The following is a 17,222-nucleotide window of genomic DNA, read 5'->3' as shown; positions in this document are numbered from 1 at the left end:
GATGAGTGAACACTTCCAGCGCAGCATCTGTTGTTTGAAACATCTCAGTTGACTTACATAACTACACATGCAAACCTTACTGGCTGCAATACACAGAAATCAAATAGACTACATCTGTGGAAAGAGATGATAGAGAAGCTCAATATTATCAGTCAGAACAATGCGAAGGGCCAACTGCAGAGCAAACCATCAATTGTTCAGATGCAAGTTCAAGTTGAAGCTGAAGAAAATTAAAACAAGTCCACAAGAGCCCAAGTATGACCTTGAGTATATTCCACCTGAATTTAGAAATCACCTCAAAAACAGATCTGATGCAATGAGTACCAATGACTGAAAAACAGACAAGTTGTGGGATGACACCAATGACATCATACATGAAAAATCAAAAGGTCATTCGAAAGCCAAGAAAGAAAAGACCAAAATGGATGTCAGAAAAACTCTAGAGCTTGCTCTAGAACATAGAGAAACTAAAGTGAAAAGATGAAATGATGACATTAGATAGCTGAATAGAAGATTTCAAGGGCAGCTCAAAAAACCAAAGTAAAGTATTATAATGAAATGTACAAAGCTCTGGAGTTAGAAAACCAAAATGGAAGAACATGTTCAGTATTTTTCAAGATGAAAGAAGTGAAGAGCAAATTCAAGTCTTAAGTTGCAATATTGAAGGATTCTATGGGTAAAATAACAAAACAATGTCAGAAGCATCAAAGGAAGATGGAAGGAAAACACAGAATCACTGTACCGAAAAAACTGGTCAATATTCATCCATTTCAGGAGACACCAAGAATCAACGGTACTGAAGGATGTAACCCAAGTTGCATTGAAGGGTGAAAAAAAAAAAGATTCCAGGAATTGACGGAATGCCAATTGAATGTTTCAACAAATGAATGACAATATGGCCTGCTCTTAATCATCACTGGAGGATCACACAGTAAAGTTTATGCGTAGGGAAGAGAGGTCAAAATGCTCAACATGTGTGTTTATATTTTGCTTATGTATTTGTATCTGGTTTTTAAAACCAATAATACAAACTGGTTAGTGTTAATTACCTTTTATAATAGCCTGAACAAATAAGAAGCGACATCACTAAGGTTACTGTTAGTTTTAATTTGCTTCTCCTATTATCAAAAATTACTTAGCAAATACTCTACCCTGAAATGGTACTTGAAAACAGGAGAACTAAGATTTAGAGGGACACATTTAAAATAAAGGCTAGGCTCTTCATGTGCACATCCATTAATGTCCAAATCTCTGTGTGCTTTTCATAGAGGTTCTATTAGTTTCCTAACCAAACTTTTTATACTGTGTTTCAGATACTCTCCTAAAACTGGGAAAACAGCTCTAGTAACTCTGTGTTTCCAGTATAAAATCAGATTAATTGAACGTTAACAATAAAGTGAATGATGACCTTATAGGGAAACCATGTTTCATCACTAGAATCTATCCTCCCTTATCCATGGCCTCAGTTAAAAGGAAGAAGTAACTAATTTGATAACTCCCCTAACATCTTCAGTTCTTACCAGACCTTACAGTTAAGCCATTTTTCTACCTTGAATTAGACTCAGAAGTAACCTGTAAATTCCAGTGATCACATCTTCCTTTATAAATCTGGGAACTTTTATATCCTACTTCCCACGTCTGGAGATTTTTATGTGACACCAGTTTACTCTGGTACCCTTGGCATCTTGCCCAGGATTGCATATTCAGTGAATATATAACAAAAAGAAAAAAGGAAGGGAAAAACCCCACAAAACCCATCCCTTTTATACTTTGCTACAGACTGTATTTAAGGAAAAAATAACAGACTGGACCAAAAGAGAATAGACATTTTTATTTTACAAATGAAAATGCAAAATACTCCTATTGAATTGACCTTGAAATCATGGTTTAAATTCATACTTTGCCATCAGATTTTCAGATTTAACCATGAAGACAGGGATGGCTGGCAAAGAAAGTAACTACAGCTGTTTCAAGTTCTTACTCTTCTTTGGAAACGTTCTCCATAGCCATGTGAGACTTAAAAAAAGATGGTTAAAGCCGCGTCACAGACAGTTGTGGGCAATACTTCTACCTTCATCCTTTAGTACCCATGTCGCTTAGAGAAGTCTGGCTATACCAAGCTATTCTTTGCAATGGCATTCAAAGTCCTAACTTTGGTCACATCTGTTACCTTCAGAGAATATTCTGAATTAGAAAATGAGGCTCCCATGGAAACACAGGAATTTCTGCAACAGAAATAACAAAGGAATATAATTATATAAGTTGTTAGGAAAAGCTCTCACTGAAGGAGCCTTCTGAGAGGTACTTCATCTTACAGGCTAGTTCATGGCTCAAGAACGAGGATAGATCAGGAACCCAGGGTTACCACCAGATCCCATCATTTTCATTACTTTAATTACTTGAGACATCAAGGAACCAAATCTACCAGACAGCATACTTGATTTTCTATCTAGAAATCTGCATTTTAAGGCCCTTAATTCTTGTACATCTTATTTTTTCCCAACTCATAAATAAAAATAATCAACTACCAACTATTACAGGGATTTTTATCAAGCATAATAAAAAACACATACTAGTTTCACAATTCCTTAATAGTGATATCATTTCAAGAGAACTGAGAATGGAGAGCAAAGGGAAGGGAAGACTGTATGTTTTCTGTTCCTACATGATAGCTTTTCCTTAGCTCAAGGAAAGCACAGGTAAATGGGCACATGCACATATTTGCCTCATTTGAAGCTGAGCTGTTGCATTAAAACATCAGTAATTGGTCTAAATTCAGCAATACAGATTCACTACAGGTTCAACTATGTACAGAAAAACGTGCCTATTTAAGGCAAGACAAGAACCATTTCAGGATTGTTTTACAACTGCAGAAATTCTTGCAATAATTTGTTCATCATAACATTCTACTCACTAATCATGCCATTAACTAAGATTTTCCAATTTGGGGAAGTAAAGATTAATTGCACCCCTTCTTATATGAGTCAAACAACACATTTTTACCGAAACTTCATTCCTGAGTCTCTAGCAGACCGAGCAGAACAGTGGAATTCGGTAGCACCTGAACCTTCAAGGATCCTTTGCAGGTTTCTGTCTGTTATACCACCCCCTGTTGGAAAGAATAAATAATACAATCATGAGAATATGATGTTACATAAAAGTTAGTGAGTACTGCTTGCTCTAATGAAACTTCTCAGGAATTCAAGAACTACCATCTCCCAGCTAAGCTAGAATGAGATTTGAAAAAAAATGATAAATGATGCAGACTAAAGACTCGGGAGAAGAACTGTTGAGGTCAGAGAACCTATAAGATAGAACCTATAAACAGGTTGTTCCTGTTTCTCCCTTTTGTTGTTGTCAAGGGCCTTTGAGTTGGTTCCTTCTCACAGCAACTCTGGATAGGGTTTCCAAAGAGTGGCTGGTGGGTTTGTACCACCACCTTTTGGTTCAAAATCAATCTTGAGGTCCAATACTTATTCTCTAGTGCCACACCAGGACTCCACTAGTTTATATAATAAAGCTATGTTACTGATTTAAAGTCTGAAAAATAATTCTGTGGCAAGTGTTCAATGGGCTTGAAGAAAATCACTGAGCACTCCAGCTCTGCTCTCCCCTCAACTACAGCAAAATCAAGTTCAAACCACAGAGGAGACTTGAGGAAGCAGCCTCAGAGCGTAGTGTCTGAGAAGGAGAACGCTGAAGGCCCAGGATTCACAGTGTGCTGATCTCATTAGAAATGGGAATAAGTTAAGGCATTAAGTAGATGATTCATTATTGTACTGTACCAAATTTTCACTTCATCTCACAAAAGAATCTGATTTCACTTTACTAAAATTGCACAGCCACAAACTTACGATGACTCATTTGTTTTGATGAACAATTCATATTCTCTTAAGCATTTTAGATATAATCTGAATTGATAACAATGGATTGAAAATATGAAATTCCTTTATTCTTCTCAATAAATATTTTTGAATGACTGGCTACATAATTGACTTTGTACTGAAGCTATTCAAGTTGAAGAAGTAACTTGTCTACACTCTTTCAGACTCATTAACTTGTTTTTTTTTCCTTTTAGTGGTATAGTAATATCACTGACCTTATGATGTATAAAGTACATAGACCGTGACAGCAGATTTGACTAGAACCCTGGCTCTCCCAGTGTAGCTCTTTATAGCTGAGTGAGCCTAGCTAGATAAATGACTTAAATGTACTGAGGCTCTATTTTTTCACCAATGAAAATGAGGTAATACTGCCGACCTCTCAAGCATATTGTAAGGACTAAAATAGAGACAACTATGCTATTCCCTTCTAACAAATAACAAAATATCTGGCCACTGAACACGTTGCTCACTTATCCATAACTTTAGTACATAGGAATTATGTCTTCCAAATACAAACTAACACAGGTTCAGAGTTAAAAGGGTCCACAGAGAAGAATTAGTTCAATATTCTTTCTTTATAGATCAGAAAAATGGAGCCAAGTATGTTGTAAGTTTCATTACGAAAGTCCCTAGAGAGCAAATACTATGTTCTACTCATCTTTACATTTTCCAATGATAAGCACACATTAGACATTCAGGCTGACTTGGCTTAGGAATTGTTTACTTGCTGATACATATTTATCAGAAATTATAATAATTTGTTTACAGTTCTATTCTGTAAAAAAGAATTATTTCATATTCATTTCTAAATTTTCATATATGCACAAAGTCTAGCATATAATTAGCGTTTTCTTGGTTAAGTCTTGTTAAGTAAGTTAATCACAATATTTTTGTATGTAACATCTTCCCACTTAAGACTATAAGCCTCTTGAGGAAGTAAGTTTCTTGTGTAACTCTATACCCAAAGTAATGCCATGCATATAGCAGATAACGTAACAGTTATATATTAAGCTGAGATACTTTTTATTTTAATAATCGTCTAAGTCTGGAGTCGTGGTGTAGCACAGTAGCAGAAACACTGAACTGCTAAACTGTAAGGTCAGCTGTTCAAACCCACCAGCCACTCCTTGGAAACCCTATACAGGGTCACTAAGAGTCAGAACCGACTTGATGGCACATAACAAGAAGAAATCTAGGTATTGGTTGTCAATGTGAAAATAGATGTAAATTTAGTCTTAAACAGAAATATATCCGATTCAGTAAGTTGCTTTAATCTTTTCTGATTAACACATACTGTGGATGTTCTGTGCCTTTGAGAGGATTCCAACTACAGGGCACAGTAGAACTGCCCTGGAGGGTTCCCCAGGGTCACTCTTTACATGAGTACATCACCAGATCTTGTCTCCTGCAAATCCACTGTCAATCACCAGGTTTAAAAAATGAAACAAAAACTTCCCTGCCATCAATTCTGACCCTGTATCAGGTTTCTGAGGCTGTAAACCTTTATAGGAGCAGACAGCCTCATCTTTCTCCCACAGAGAGGCTAGTGGGTTTGAACTGCTGACTTTGTAGTTAGGAGTGCAGTGTTTATACTACAGCATCACCAGGGCTCCTTTGATAAATCTATAAAAGGCTTTGATAGTTTAAGTTTTATATCTGCTCATGTTTCAGGGACTTGCTGCAGATCAAAGTCTTTCTAAATTTCTGATGCTATCCCTCTTCTTGGTCTCTGTTTACTCATTTCTTTTTATTTGACTGCCATCATTTTACTCCATGAGCATTCTTGGCATCACTTATACTGAGATGCCTTGTAATATGATAGAAAATGAAGCAGACAGCCTCACAAAATAATCGGTCCAAAAACATTTAACCAGAAGATCATCAAACTTTATGATCTAACCACCAGTTTATAGAGACTATAGAGTCCAGAAGAACAAGTTAAATAGTAGCAAAAGCAACTATCTGATAAAGCCAGAAAGTCAGGTGTTTTACAGGACAAGAGAGCAGTTCCTTTTTACTTCTTTCTTGCTTTCTTTAAAGCAGTAAAGAGAAAAGGAAAATGTCTACATTAAAAGAATTAAGTCCCTTGCGTATACACCTAAGAATGGAGTTACTGGGCTACATGGTAGCTCTTGTTCAGTAATTTTGAGAAAGCACCATTTATTATTAGGGAGAGAAAAAAAGACATTGAGAAAGATAACAATCAAACGCAGTGCTTTTCCTTGACCTTGGACTGAATACACAGCTGTAGAAAAAATTCTGGGGACAAATGGAGAAAGATGAGTATGGATTGAGTATTAAATGGTATCAGGGAATCAGCATTTTGATAGGTGTGATTGTAGTATTGTGGTTTTATAGAAAAATGCCTTATTTTTTTTAAAGATGTATAAAGATAATATATCATGATGCCTGTAATTTAACTTTACAATAGCTCAAGAATAAAAGACTAAGGAAGTGCAGCAAAATGTTCAATCTAGGGATGGGTAGATGGGGACTCATTATGCTATCTATCTTTTACTTTTTTATGTTTTAAACTGGTAAGTTTCAAAAGAAGAAAAAATAAAGATTGCCTTTTCTATATGTCTCCCTGATTCTAGGTCACTTTGTCTAATTCTTTACAAAGTATCATTTCTAAAGAAAAATTAATCTTATGGCTTTCATCAAGAGCATATGATCAAATTATTCTTGCTATAAGGAGGAATTTGGAGATCAAAGATTTTCAGAAATTGGGAGAGTATCATATTTACCCAGGGCTGTGACCTAAATAAATACTACTTGTAACATCTGAGTCTCAATGCTTGTTGTGCCTCGTGGGAGTCACAATTGTCTACACCAGGGGAGAGCAAACATGGAGAAACCCCAGTCCAATTTACTTATTTATTTGTTCTTTTCTGAGCTAATCTCTGCTAGAATGTTCTTTCCTCAAAACCCCCTTCTTGAAATTTTCTAATTCCACTACACCAACCAATACCACTATCAGTTGCTGTTGTGTTGATTCCCACTCATGGTGACCCTATGTGTATCAGAGTACAACTGTGCACCACAGGATTTTCAATAGTGAATGTTTTGGAAGTGGACCACTGGCCTTTCTTCCAAAGTGTCTAATCTATTGGTTAGCATCCCAGTGCCTTCCGGCCCAGTTCCCCCAATCTTAAGTATTTTAATTAATGTTATCTCCTAGCACCATGTACTAATATTTCCACCCATTTTTCCTGCCTCCTTTGGTCTTCCTCTACTGCAGATCAGCGCTATAGCTCGTGAATATAAATAAATACCTGGCATTACCACAATCCTGCCTTTTGCCTGAAAAAAAAACAGAAAAAAAAGAAATTTTTAATATCCTTTTAAATGGGATAAAGTAATGAGAGCAGAAACATGAGTCAACGTGTAGTAAAAATTGAAAACCTTACTATTAAATGTCTAATTTCCAATAGCTCTGTATTTCTTTGGAATCTTGCACAAGCAAGATGTATAGTAGTAAAGCTTTTTCTGTTCAGAAAGTTTATTATGTTGCTTTAAAGACTTGCACTATTATGAACACAAATCCTACAATCCAATATAAATGCTACATAATCACACCACCTTCAGAAGTATCATGACTAAAATAGGACACTACTTACAATTATTGGTATGAAATGGGAAGTAGTTGAATTTAAGTAAAGTTGTTCCTGAGAAGAAACAGCATAAGCCTAATTCTAAATAAATAGGTGACTGGAAAAAAAAATCCATTCAAATTCTGTATCCCCAACTATATTTCCCCTATGTAATAATACCCCCAATTAAACAACAAAGCCATAGGTCCATTTAACTGGTTTTTAAATAACAAAACTATAGACTAGATGAAATTTTTAATTTCCTGACAATTCTGGAAGATAAATACTAAAATTCTTTCACTTTCATGAAAATTTTAATTCAAAATTTCATTTCTTAAATAAGTTTTGATGGTTTACTCAATATCACAGAGAGTCAAAATGAATCACCCCATTATAAAATGCATGCCTGGTGGAACTACTGAAAGCAAGTAGGTACCAATGACAAAATAAAAATTATATATCAAGTCAAACTTATTAATTTGCAGAATAAAATCAATTAAATTATATATAAATGTTCTCATGTATATATTTCCTGAGGTGAATTTTAAATGCTGGACTAGCCAGTCCTGCCAGCCATTATAGTTCCAAGTCATCTGCCTCAACTGTCCAACCTGCGTATATACTCAGGACTAGGTACAGAATATTGTCTTGAACGCTATTTAACTACAGTAAAAATTCTATCAAGAATCACATGCAACTTAGTTTCTTATTCCATAAAACAAAAGAAACACTCAACTAATGTATTCAATAAGCATAATAAATGTTGAAAAAGATACTCAGTTCTATATCATGTCCAGATAAGATAAATGAGAAAATGGAAAGATTGGCTGACTGTAGGGAGGAGAAAATGGAGAAAAAATAAAGGTAGAGTGTACAAGGTGAGATGATGGGCAGATGGGAAAAGAAGAAAGGATGGAAAAAGGCCGAAGGAACAGAAATAGAGAAGGGAGTAAAGGGAAAACTAGCTAACACCAGAAATAACAAATGCAAAGACAGGAAAAGAAGTGGAAAGTCTTTAACAGCAATGATAGAACAAAAACTGTGACAAAGGAAAGTACTAACTGAGTCCTGGTGCAGTACTGGAGGATAAGCATGGCCTGCCAACCACAAGGCCAGTGGTGCAAACCCACCAGTCACTCCTTGGAAACCCTATACAGGGTCACTATGAGTCAGAACCGACTCAACGGCCTTAACAACATCAACAATAGAAGGAAGGAAAGGTCACAGCAGAGGAAGAGACAACTCTCCCCCTCACTTTTAAAATGAGTTACACTTTCATGTGCTTCAATGTACTCTCAGGGCAAAGTTAGGGTTATAACTTTAATAAGGTTGTCTGTTGAGGATCTTTATGTAATAGCAACAAACACTAGGGTGGTGGTGGTGGTTAAGTTGGTTCCCACTCACAGCAGCCCTGCACAGGGTTTCCAAGGCCATAAATCTTTATGGGAGCAGAAAACCTAATTTTTCTCTCATAGAGTGACTGGCAGATTTGAACTGCTGACCTTGCGGTTAGCAGCTCAACTCATATATTACCAAGGCTCCTTAAGTCTAGCTTGTTGTTAAGTGCCATCGAGTCAGCTCTGAGTTTGAACTGACGACCTTGCAGTTCAACCCAACGTTGCAATCCAGTGCTTATCCTACAGTGCCACACCAAGACTCCAACCCCAAATTCTACAGTAGCTCCAAACCACTAGATACATTGGAGAAGCCATTCTGCAAAATAGGATTCCAAGTATTTTTAGTTAAAAGAAAGTGAGGATCTTGAAAGAAAAGACCAGCAGGAAACATCAAAAACTGTAATGGCAGTCTGATCGACTACTACACGAACAAGCAAGTTGTTCGCCGGGGAGCCATCAAGGCAAGCGGTTGGGTCCCCTCAGTGCAAACCGCCTTCCAAGACTGAGACTCAAGGGGAATACATGAGCAGGCATGTGGTCTTGCCGGTGACTATGTTGGTCTGATAAGGCACTGAGTTTGAGTGTCAGCCATGTGTTGTTGTCTGATGTGCTCCCTTGCAGCCCTTCCAGGAAGATGGTAGTATTGCTATCCTAACTCTGCAGTGAGGGCATTGGCATTAAGACAGCTAGGTACTTTGTCCCACATCTCTGTTAATAAATGGTGAAGCCAGGATTTAAACCCGGCCTGTCTAAACCCAAAGCCTGTGCTTTCAACTAGTATGTTATACTGGTAGGAAATTACTTCAAGAAGTTAAGTCAATGTATGAGAATATTTCATCTAGGTCTTCTGCCAACCAAGGATTAACCAACAAATCACACACACACACATGCACATATTTTGAAATGTGATACAAGAGTATGGCAATTTTATCGACCCTATTCTCTACTCTGTAGTGAATAACCTTTGTAAAATGAAATCTGATTCATCAACTCTCCTATTTGAAAACCCTTCAGGCTTTCCCACTGACACAAGATTAACATGCAAACTCTTCAACAAGGTTTAAAAATTCTGCTCATTCTTCTCTCACACACCTTGGTCACCATAAAATATGTACTTAATGAACATTTATAAAATTAGTAAATTTCAAATTAGCTGTGGTGTAGCAAATTATCTAATGTCTCTTCGAGCCACACATATTCTGTAACTCTCACCAAACTACATTTCTGCCCTGCGAAATCTGGGGAAGACAAGGTGGGAGAAGATAATGATGTGATTCAGCTGTGGGTGTTAGCAGAGTTAACTGTAACTGTAAAAACTTGAAACTCTAGCATGGGTTTAAAATGAGCCATCACAGAATCAGAAGGGGGGGATCTCACTACCATCAAAGAAGGAGATTCAGTGGGGGAACTTGTCCTTGGGACCTCGAGATCCTTGTCCACTGAACCTCTTCCACCTAGGGACAGAAAGCTGTGACACTGGAGGACTGGCAGAGGACCACCGGCAGCAGAACCAAGAACCAGAGCATGAGACAGACCAAGGAAAGGTGAGCGGTTTGGGGGCAGGAAGCTTCCTTGTGGAGTGGGGTGCCTCCATGCACTTAAGTAGGGGGCTAGGCTTGCTGACCCACCAAACTAGAGCCAAGTGCCTTCAGGCTGAGGCTGATGGTGGAGTGGTGTGACCAGGGACTGGAACAGCTGTGCCCTGGGCATTTCTGATCCTGTATTGTAACCTGCTAATTTCCCCAATAAACCCTGTAACTGACTCTGAGTCCTATGTGGCCAGTGAACAGACGATGGAAGCCAACAGAGAGGCTGAGAGTGCTGTGGGAGGAGTGATTGGCGCCATACAGTTTTGTAACGTGACCTCAGGTCCTTAAGCAAAACTGCTGAAAGTGATCTTCATGGCTATATAGAAGTGGAAATAAAATTGCTTTCAGATAATCAATTGAAGTGTTTTTCAGATAATCGGATATCTATACAAATAACTAATATTAATAGCAGCGATCATAATATAAACTAACATGTTTTGAAATTTACATGCCAAGCCCTGGTGCTATGTCTTTGATATATTTTGTGTCCCAACCTTGAGAGAAACTATATAAAGGAGTTATTAAAGTTTTCTCAATTTCACACATGTGGAAATAGGCTTAAATAGTAGTAACCTACTTAATATCATGTTGTTGTTGTTAAGTGCCATCGAGTCGGTCCCGACTCATGTGGTGAGTTTGAACTGCCAACTTTGTGGTCCAGTGACTGATCCCACAGTGCCATACCAGGACTCAATATCATAGAGGAAATAAATGTCAAACATGAATCTCACCCCACACCTCTCTGACCTCCAAGTCCACACTATGGATTAGAACTGAGAACGCTGTTGCAATGGTGTCAAAGAAACAAAGACACACTACGCTGGCCTTTGACGGCTCTGCAGATGATAGTAACTTACAAGGGGACACGAGAAAAACAGGGTTCCTTCTACTTTGTGAGACACATAAAAGGAGAAGAATATCATTTTAGTTTTGAACTATACCTCCAAATAATGAACTCATAAATGTTTTATGGGCTCCTGAGTGGACCTAAGCTGACAGTAGGAAGTTGTGGTTTAAATCAATGCTATCCAAGAGAGCAGAGGAAAGGTAAAATTGGCTGTGGCTATCCAAGTTTGTTTAGATCCTTAGGCACCATCTACAGTTTGAAGAGCCTTGGTTCCTAGAAAGCATGCATGTGAGAGCTATCAGGACTATATCACGGTATCACTGCCTGCTTGCTTTTTCCTTCAGAGTACCACGAAGTCAGTCATTACTCTCACAACCTCACTGAACAACAGAAAGTCCCGAGTAATCACACCAGAGTCTTCAGGAGAAAAACTGGATACCTGATCGATGAGTCGCTTTATTAGGGGCAGCCCTTCTAGTGCGGAGCTGTCACATCCACTGGTCAACACTCGTTCAAACCCCAGGGTCAAGAGGGTCTCCAGTGCTACCACTGGATCACGAACCATGTCAAAGGCTAAAAGAAAGAACATTTCAATTGTCAACAGGTAGCCTGCAATACAGGATTTCCCAAAATGTACTAAGCATACAGGTGTGCTAGACTTGGTTTATACTAGGTTGAAAGAGTCAACTGTAAAACATCCAGCAACTTTGCAAGCCAGGTTATTAATCCACCGGTAGCTTAAAATTAGTTAAGGAGGCGTATTTGCACCACAGAAATCAGCAAGTGCCACAAATCAGGACTCTTCTTGTCCCACAGCCAACTTACCAGCACACCACAGTCTGAATACAGACTACGGGAGGTTTCAGCTCCTTCCTACTTTCTGAGAGACCCCTCCCTTCCTCAGAATCATCAGAGACAAAAGTAACATTAGGAGTTTCAACACAGAAAACTGACCTATTTCGGTTCTAAGTAACGCTACCACCTGGAAGTTCTGACCTAGGGATAGACTGGCTAGGTGCTCGTGGCCCTCTGAGAGACAGACCCCATTAGGCGTCTAGGCAGCTACGTCTACCTCAGAGGATTTTCCTTTGTTAAAGGCAGCACATTCCTATCAATCATTACACCATCTTTCTCTTAATACATCTGTGAGCAAAAAAAAAATACAAAAAACAGTAGAAGCCAAGGAGAACGTAAAATAGCGATAACTTTTGAACATTTTAAATACTTTTGTTAAACTGACTAGAAGAAAAAGAACAAATTTGAAGCCATCTCCTTAGTTTAAGAAGAGAAAAATGTTCTCTTTATAACTAGTACTTTTTGAATTACCTAGTATGCCAAACTTTAAACTATGTATTTTTGTAGATAAATGTTTACTAATCTAGATTAACTTTCAGGTTTAAAAACTTTGGAAGGAGAGGGACAAAGAATGGTACCTCAAGGTGCTGACTTTTAAGCAATCTAACATAAGGAGCTCTGGTAGCATAGTGGTTACGAATCGGGCAGCCAATCTCACAGTCAGCAGTTTGAAACTACCAGCTGCTCCATGAGAGAAAGATGAGGCTTTCTGCTTCCGTAAAGATTTACAGCCTCAGAAACCCTGTACAGGGTCGCTATGAGTAGGAACCGACTCCACTGCACATAACAACAACAACATAATGTAGTCATTGCTGGCTTAAACAGTAAATCAAAGGAAACAGTTTTCTGATATCATTCACTATATAAAGAAGCGTGAGGAACAAATGCTTTCTCTCTAGTATCTATAGATGGATGCAGATGCTGGGGACCACTCTGACCTGAATCTATGGATGCTTATTTGAAAGGACAGGAAAGCATTCGGCATCTTTCTCAAGTATATCATGAAGCCAAACACATCGCCTGGCTCAATGCTTCTTTCATGTGCAATGACAATGCCCTCTAAAAGCAAAGCTGGCTTCTTCTGTTTCACCAGTGCTTGGCCTGAGCATACTGGAATTACAACATCCCAATTTGCAGATAGGAAGTATATTCTAATAAATATCTAATCAGATATTTATTAGAAATCATTCTGATGCAGAGTAGTAACCAATGATACACAGGACTTTGTGCATTATAGTGGGTATCTGTTTAGTGTCTACCTAGCACCGATTTCTTCTTTTCCCTTCCCAGCAGTACCCACTTCATTTCCAGGTATTTCAGGTACCCCACGAAGCCTGCATTCATCCGGGGCGCTGGCCTGACTACTAGCTCCAGACATGACTCTGTCTCGCTTTTGTCCAGTCAGCACATTTCATTCTACTTGTCACGGTAAATGATTCCTTTTGGGGATGCACAAGGCCTGAGGCAACCTAAGAGGGACTCCCAGGAGTTTTGCTTACAGTGGTGTGACAGCGTCATGCACTTGCAGCCATGCTGCTTCCCTCCCTCGATATTAGACCTTCCCCTGCAATATCTACTCTTAACCACTTTCTATAACTAAGGCTTCAAAAATTCTAGAAATTGTACATTTCTAAATGTACAATTTTTAGTTCTAAGATCAGTATAAAGTAATGAACCAGTGATACTATAAATCTTCAGACCTGTGTTCCATAAAAGGTGATGGCATTTTGAGAAATCAGAAAACTGATACTGTTCCTTCCATAGAGCTTTTAAAATGGAAATGACTCACCTCGGTGGAAAGTGACCGGCAGAGGACGGCAGATGGCTATTAAAAGAAAGGGACAGAGTGACATGAACGAAGAGATGACACTGATTACTACACACAGAAGACTCCATGCAAGGTGGGACTGTTGTTTTTTTTTTTTAAACTAGGTTCTTCTCCTAAGAAGTGAAGAAAGCAAACTAAAATAATAAAAAATAACAATCTTACAAATGCAAAACGGGAGATACTGTATTTAAAAAGCACTTGTTAATTGGTTCAATAAAAATCGATGGCTCAAAACCTTTGTGACCTTTGAAACTGTTATAACGCTCAGGTTCATTCTGCCAGTGGAGTCCCTAATCTCGGATTTCCATAAAAAAAACTGGTTGCCCGCTTCTTGGTGCTGTAGGATAAGCACTGGACTGGTAACCATAAGGTCAGCAGTTCAAACCCACCAGCCACTCTTGAAAACCTTATACAGGGTTGCTATGAGTTAGAACCAACTCGATGGCACACAACAAACTTCTTAGAGGCACTAATTAAAAATGACCAACTGCAAGACCAGCGGTTCAAACCAGCTGCTCTGGGAAACCCCATATAGGGCTGGCTGTAAGTCAGAACCAACTCGATAGCACTTAACAACACAGTAATATAAATCGTTTACTTTGTCCTATCCAAATCGCCACATCCTCATCAGGTAAATTCCACCATCATTGGAGGCTTTTGGTCTCAAGACACAAATTCTTACCCACAAGGGACATGCACAGCTCTTTGTCAATGTGTCCGTCTTCAGTCAATGCCCCAAATACCAAACCATCTGCACCATACAGCTTGGCAAGACGAATGTCAGTCTTCATTACTTCAGCTTCACGATCGGAATATAAAAAATCACCTCCACGTGGCCGAATCATCACAAAAACTGGGATCTGGACACACTGCTTCACTACTTGAAGGACACCTAGGAGCAGAGAGCAGAGAGCAGGCAAACTGGATGTGAACTAAAAGCTGAAGAAGTCAATAAAACACTCTTGCTCTTTTAAACTTCCTCTTGCATGTTAATTCCAAAAGAGAAGTTAGAAGTGACTGAAGAAACTACAAGAAAGAGAGATCAAGAGGAAAGGAGAACACTGGGAAGGAAAATGTGTATATTGTGGATGTTCAGTGGTAGGAAAGTCCAGAGTTAAAAAGAACAAGTGGGAAAATTGAAGGAAGATACTGTATTTAAAAAGCACTTGTTTGCTGATTCAGTAAAACCTTTATGGCTCAAAACCTTTATGACGTTTGAAAATGTTGTAAGTCTCAGGTTCATTCTTCTGCCAGTGGAGTCTCTAGGATCCAGTTTTTCCTTTCTAATCGATTCCAGTTCTATTTAAAACATACTATAGAGAAGATTTTAGGAAAGAAATGAGGCTTTCAGCTCTGGTAAAGGTGTACAGCCCCAGAAACTCTGCACAGGACATTACACAAGGTCTGAGTCAGAATCGACTGGATGGCCGTGGGTTTGGTGGAGGTTTGGTAGAGAGATGGGTAGAGCCTATGTGGTCTGTGACTTGCAATCGACTGCTAACTAAAGGTGGGCGGTTCAAACCCACTTAGCCACTCTGCAGAAGGCAGGCCTGGCAAGATGACAGCCAAGAACATCTTATGAAGCCCTTCACTCTGTAACACAAGGGGGTGCCATCAGTAGGAGCGGGCTCAGTGGAAACAGGTTCTTTTTTAATTTTATAGAAATAATTAAATGATTTCAAAGTTTAGGACCTTTAGTGCACAAAGAACTCCAGCGAAGACTTTTTTGAAAGAGACATGTAGAAAGGAGCAAAAGTCTACTTATTTGTGATTTTATACAGAAATCAGTGGATGACAAGTACCCAACTATGACACAGTTGTGCCTACCTCAGAAACTCTCAATAATTTAAGATACATGGATAAGCACCAGACTGCTAACCTCAAGGTTGGTGGTTCAAACCCACCAAGCCACTCTTCCTAACTGGAACCAATTTGACAGCATGTAACAACAACAATGGCAAGCACTATTAGTTATTTCCCAACATGAATTTCCTTCTTTGCTAAACAAGTCCAAATCATTGTATGGATCAGCAACAATTCTAGCACCAAGCAACGAATCATGATTGGTGTTGCAAAAAAAACACCAAAACAAAACCCTGTATTATTTACAGATATATTTTAGAAATGTTAGCATAATCGGGAATACTGTTCTCCTTTAGTGAAAGAAGATTCCAGAAGACTGTTGTATACACAAGTGGTGGGGAGGGTCGTGTGCCAATGAGATCAAAACTTTGTTTACAACAAAACCTGTACGTTAATGTTTATAACAGCTTTATTCAGAATTGCCCCCCCAAAAAGGGAAGAAATCAAGATGTCCTTTAACACATAAAATGGATTAACTTTGGTATATCTAGACAATGGAACATTTATTCAGTAATAAAGAGAAATGAGCTTTAAGCCAGAATAGACATGGAAGAACTTTCAAATGCATGCGGCTGAAAATGAAAGAAGCCAGTCAGACAAATCTACATACTACATGATTCCAACTGCCCAGCATTCCGCAAAAGGCAAAACTACAGAGACTGTGAAGAGATCAGTGGTTGCCAGTGGGCCAAGCATGGTAAGACTAGGTGGAGCGCAAGGTACGTGAATTGTGTGCTGCTGTAATGGTGGACACATGACATTAAGCCTTTGTCCAAACTCAAAGAGTGAACCCCAATGTCAACTATGGACTTTGGTTCATAAAATATATATCAGTATTGGTTCATCAATGGTAACAAATGAATCACAGGAATGAAATATGTTATTAGGAGATATGATGTGTAGGGAGGTGGACACAAACAAGAACTTCTCTTGCTAGCTTCACAATATTTCTATAAACCTCAAACTGCTCTAAGAACATAATTTTTTTTTTTTTTTAAATCACACTGCTCAAAATCAGGAATAAAAAGAAAACCTTAAAAGCAACTGGAAAAAAGGGATACATTATATTGAAAAGAAGAAAGACAAAGATAATTGCAGGTTTCTTCTCAAAAACAATACAAGCAAGAAATGGATTCTTTTTAATCTTTAAAATATGAAAAGAAAACTGTCAACCTAAAATTCTAAATTCTAAAAATGAGAAAAATAAAGCTATTTTCAGACATACACAGAAGTGGAAAGAGTTCATCACCAGCACATTTGCACTGTTTGTTGTTGTTGTTGTCAGGTGCCATCGAGTCGGAACCGACTCATAGCGACCCCATGCACAGCAGAACGAAACAATGTTCGATCCTGAGCCAACCTCACT

At 38.4% G+C, this 17,222-nt stretch overlaps 1 protein-coding gene across 1 annotated transcript in view; it reads right to left on the bottom strand.

Moving 5' to 3' along the window:
• Positions 1-2,110: 2,110 nt before the first annotated feature.
• Positions 2,111-17,222, bottom strand: part of CUTC (cutC copper transporter) — a 23,420-nt gene continuing 8,308 nt past the window's right edge. Inside the window, exons 4-9 of the mRNA XM_006831241.1 lie at positions 14,676-14,885; positions 13,955-13,990; positions 11,750-11,883; positions 7,160-7,187; positions 3,004-3,109; positions 2,111-2,225 (exon numbers count right to left, since the gene is read on the bottom strand). Of these exons, the coding sequence (XP_006831304.1) occupies positions 2,111-2,225; positions 3,004-3,109; positions 7,160-7,187; positions 11,750-11,883; positions 13,955-13,990; positions 14,676-14,885 (629 nt within the window). The remainder of the gene's footprint in view (positions 2,226-3,003; positions 3,110-7,159; positions 7,188-11,749; positions 11,884-13,954; positions 13,991-14,675; positions 14,886-17,222) is intronic.

Source organism: Chrysochloris asiatica, unplaced genomic scaffold, assembly GCF_000296735.1.
Source record: "Chrysochloris asiatica unplaced genomic scaffold, ChrAsi1.0 scaffold00003, whole genome shotgun sequence".
NCBI classification, from domain to species: domain Eukaryota; kingdom Metazoa; phylum Chordata; class Mammalia; order Afrosoricida; family Chrysochloridae; genus Chrysochloris; species Chrysochloris asiatica.
Note: the sequence above shows the minus strand (reverse complement) of the source record. Positions and strands in the feature narration are given on the sequence as shown.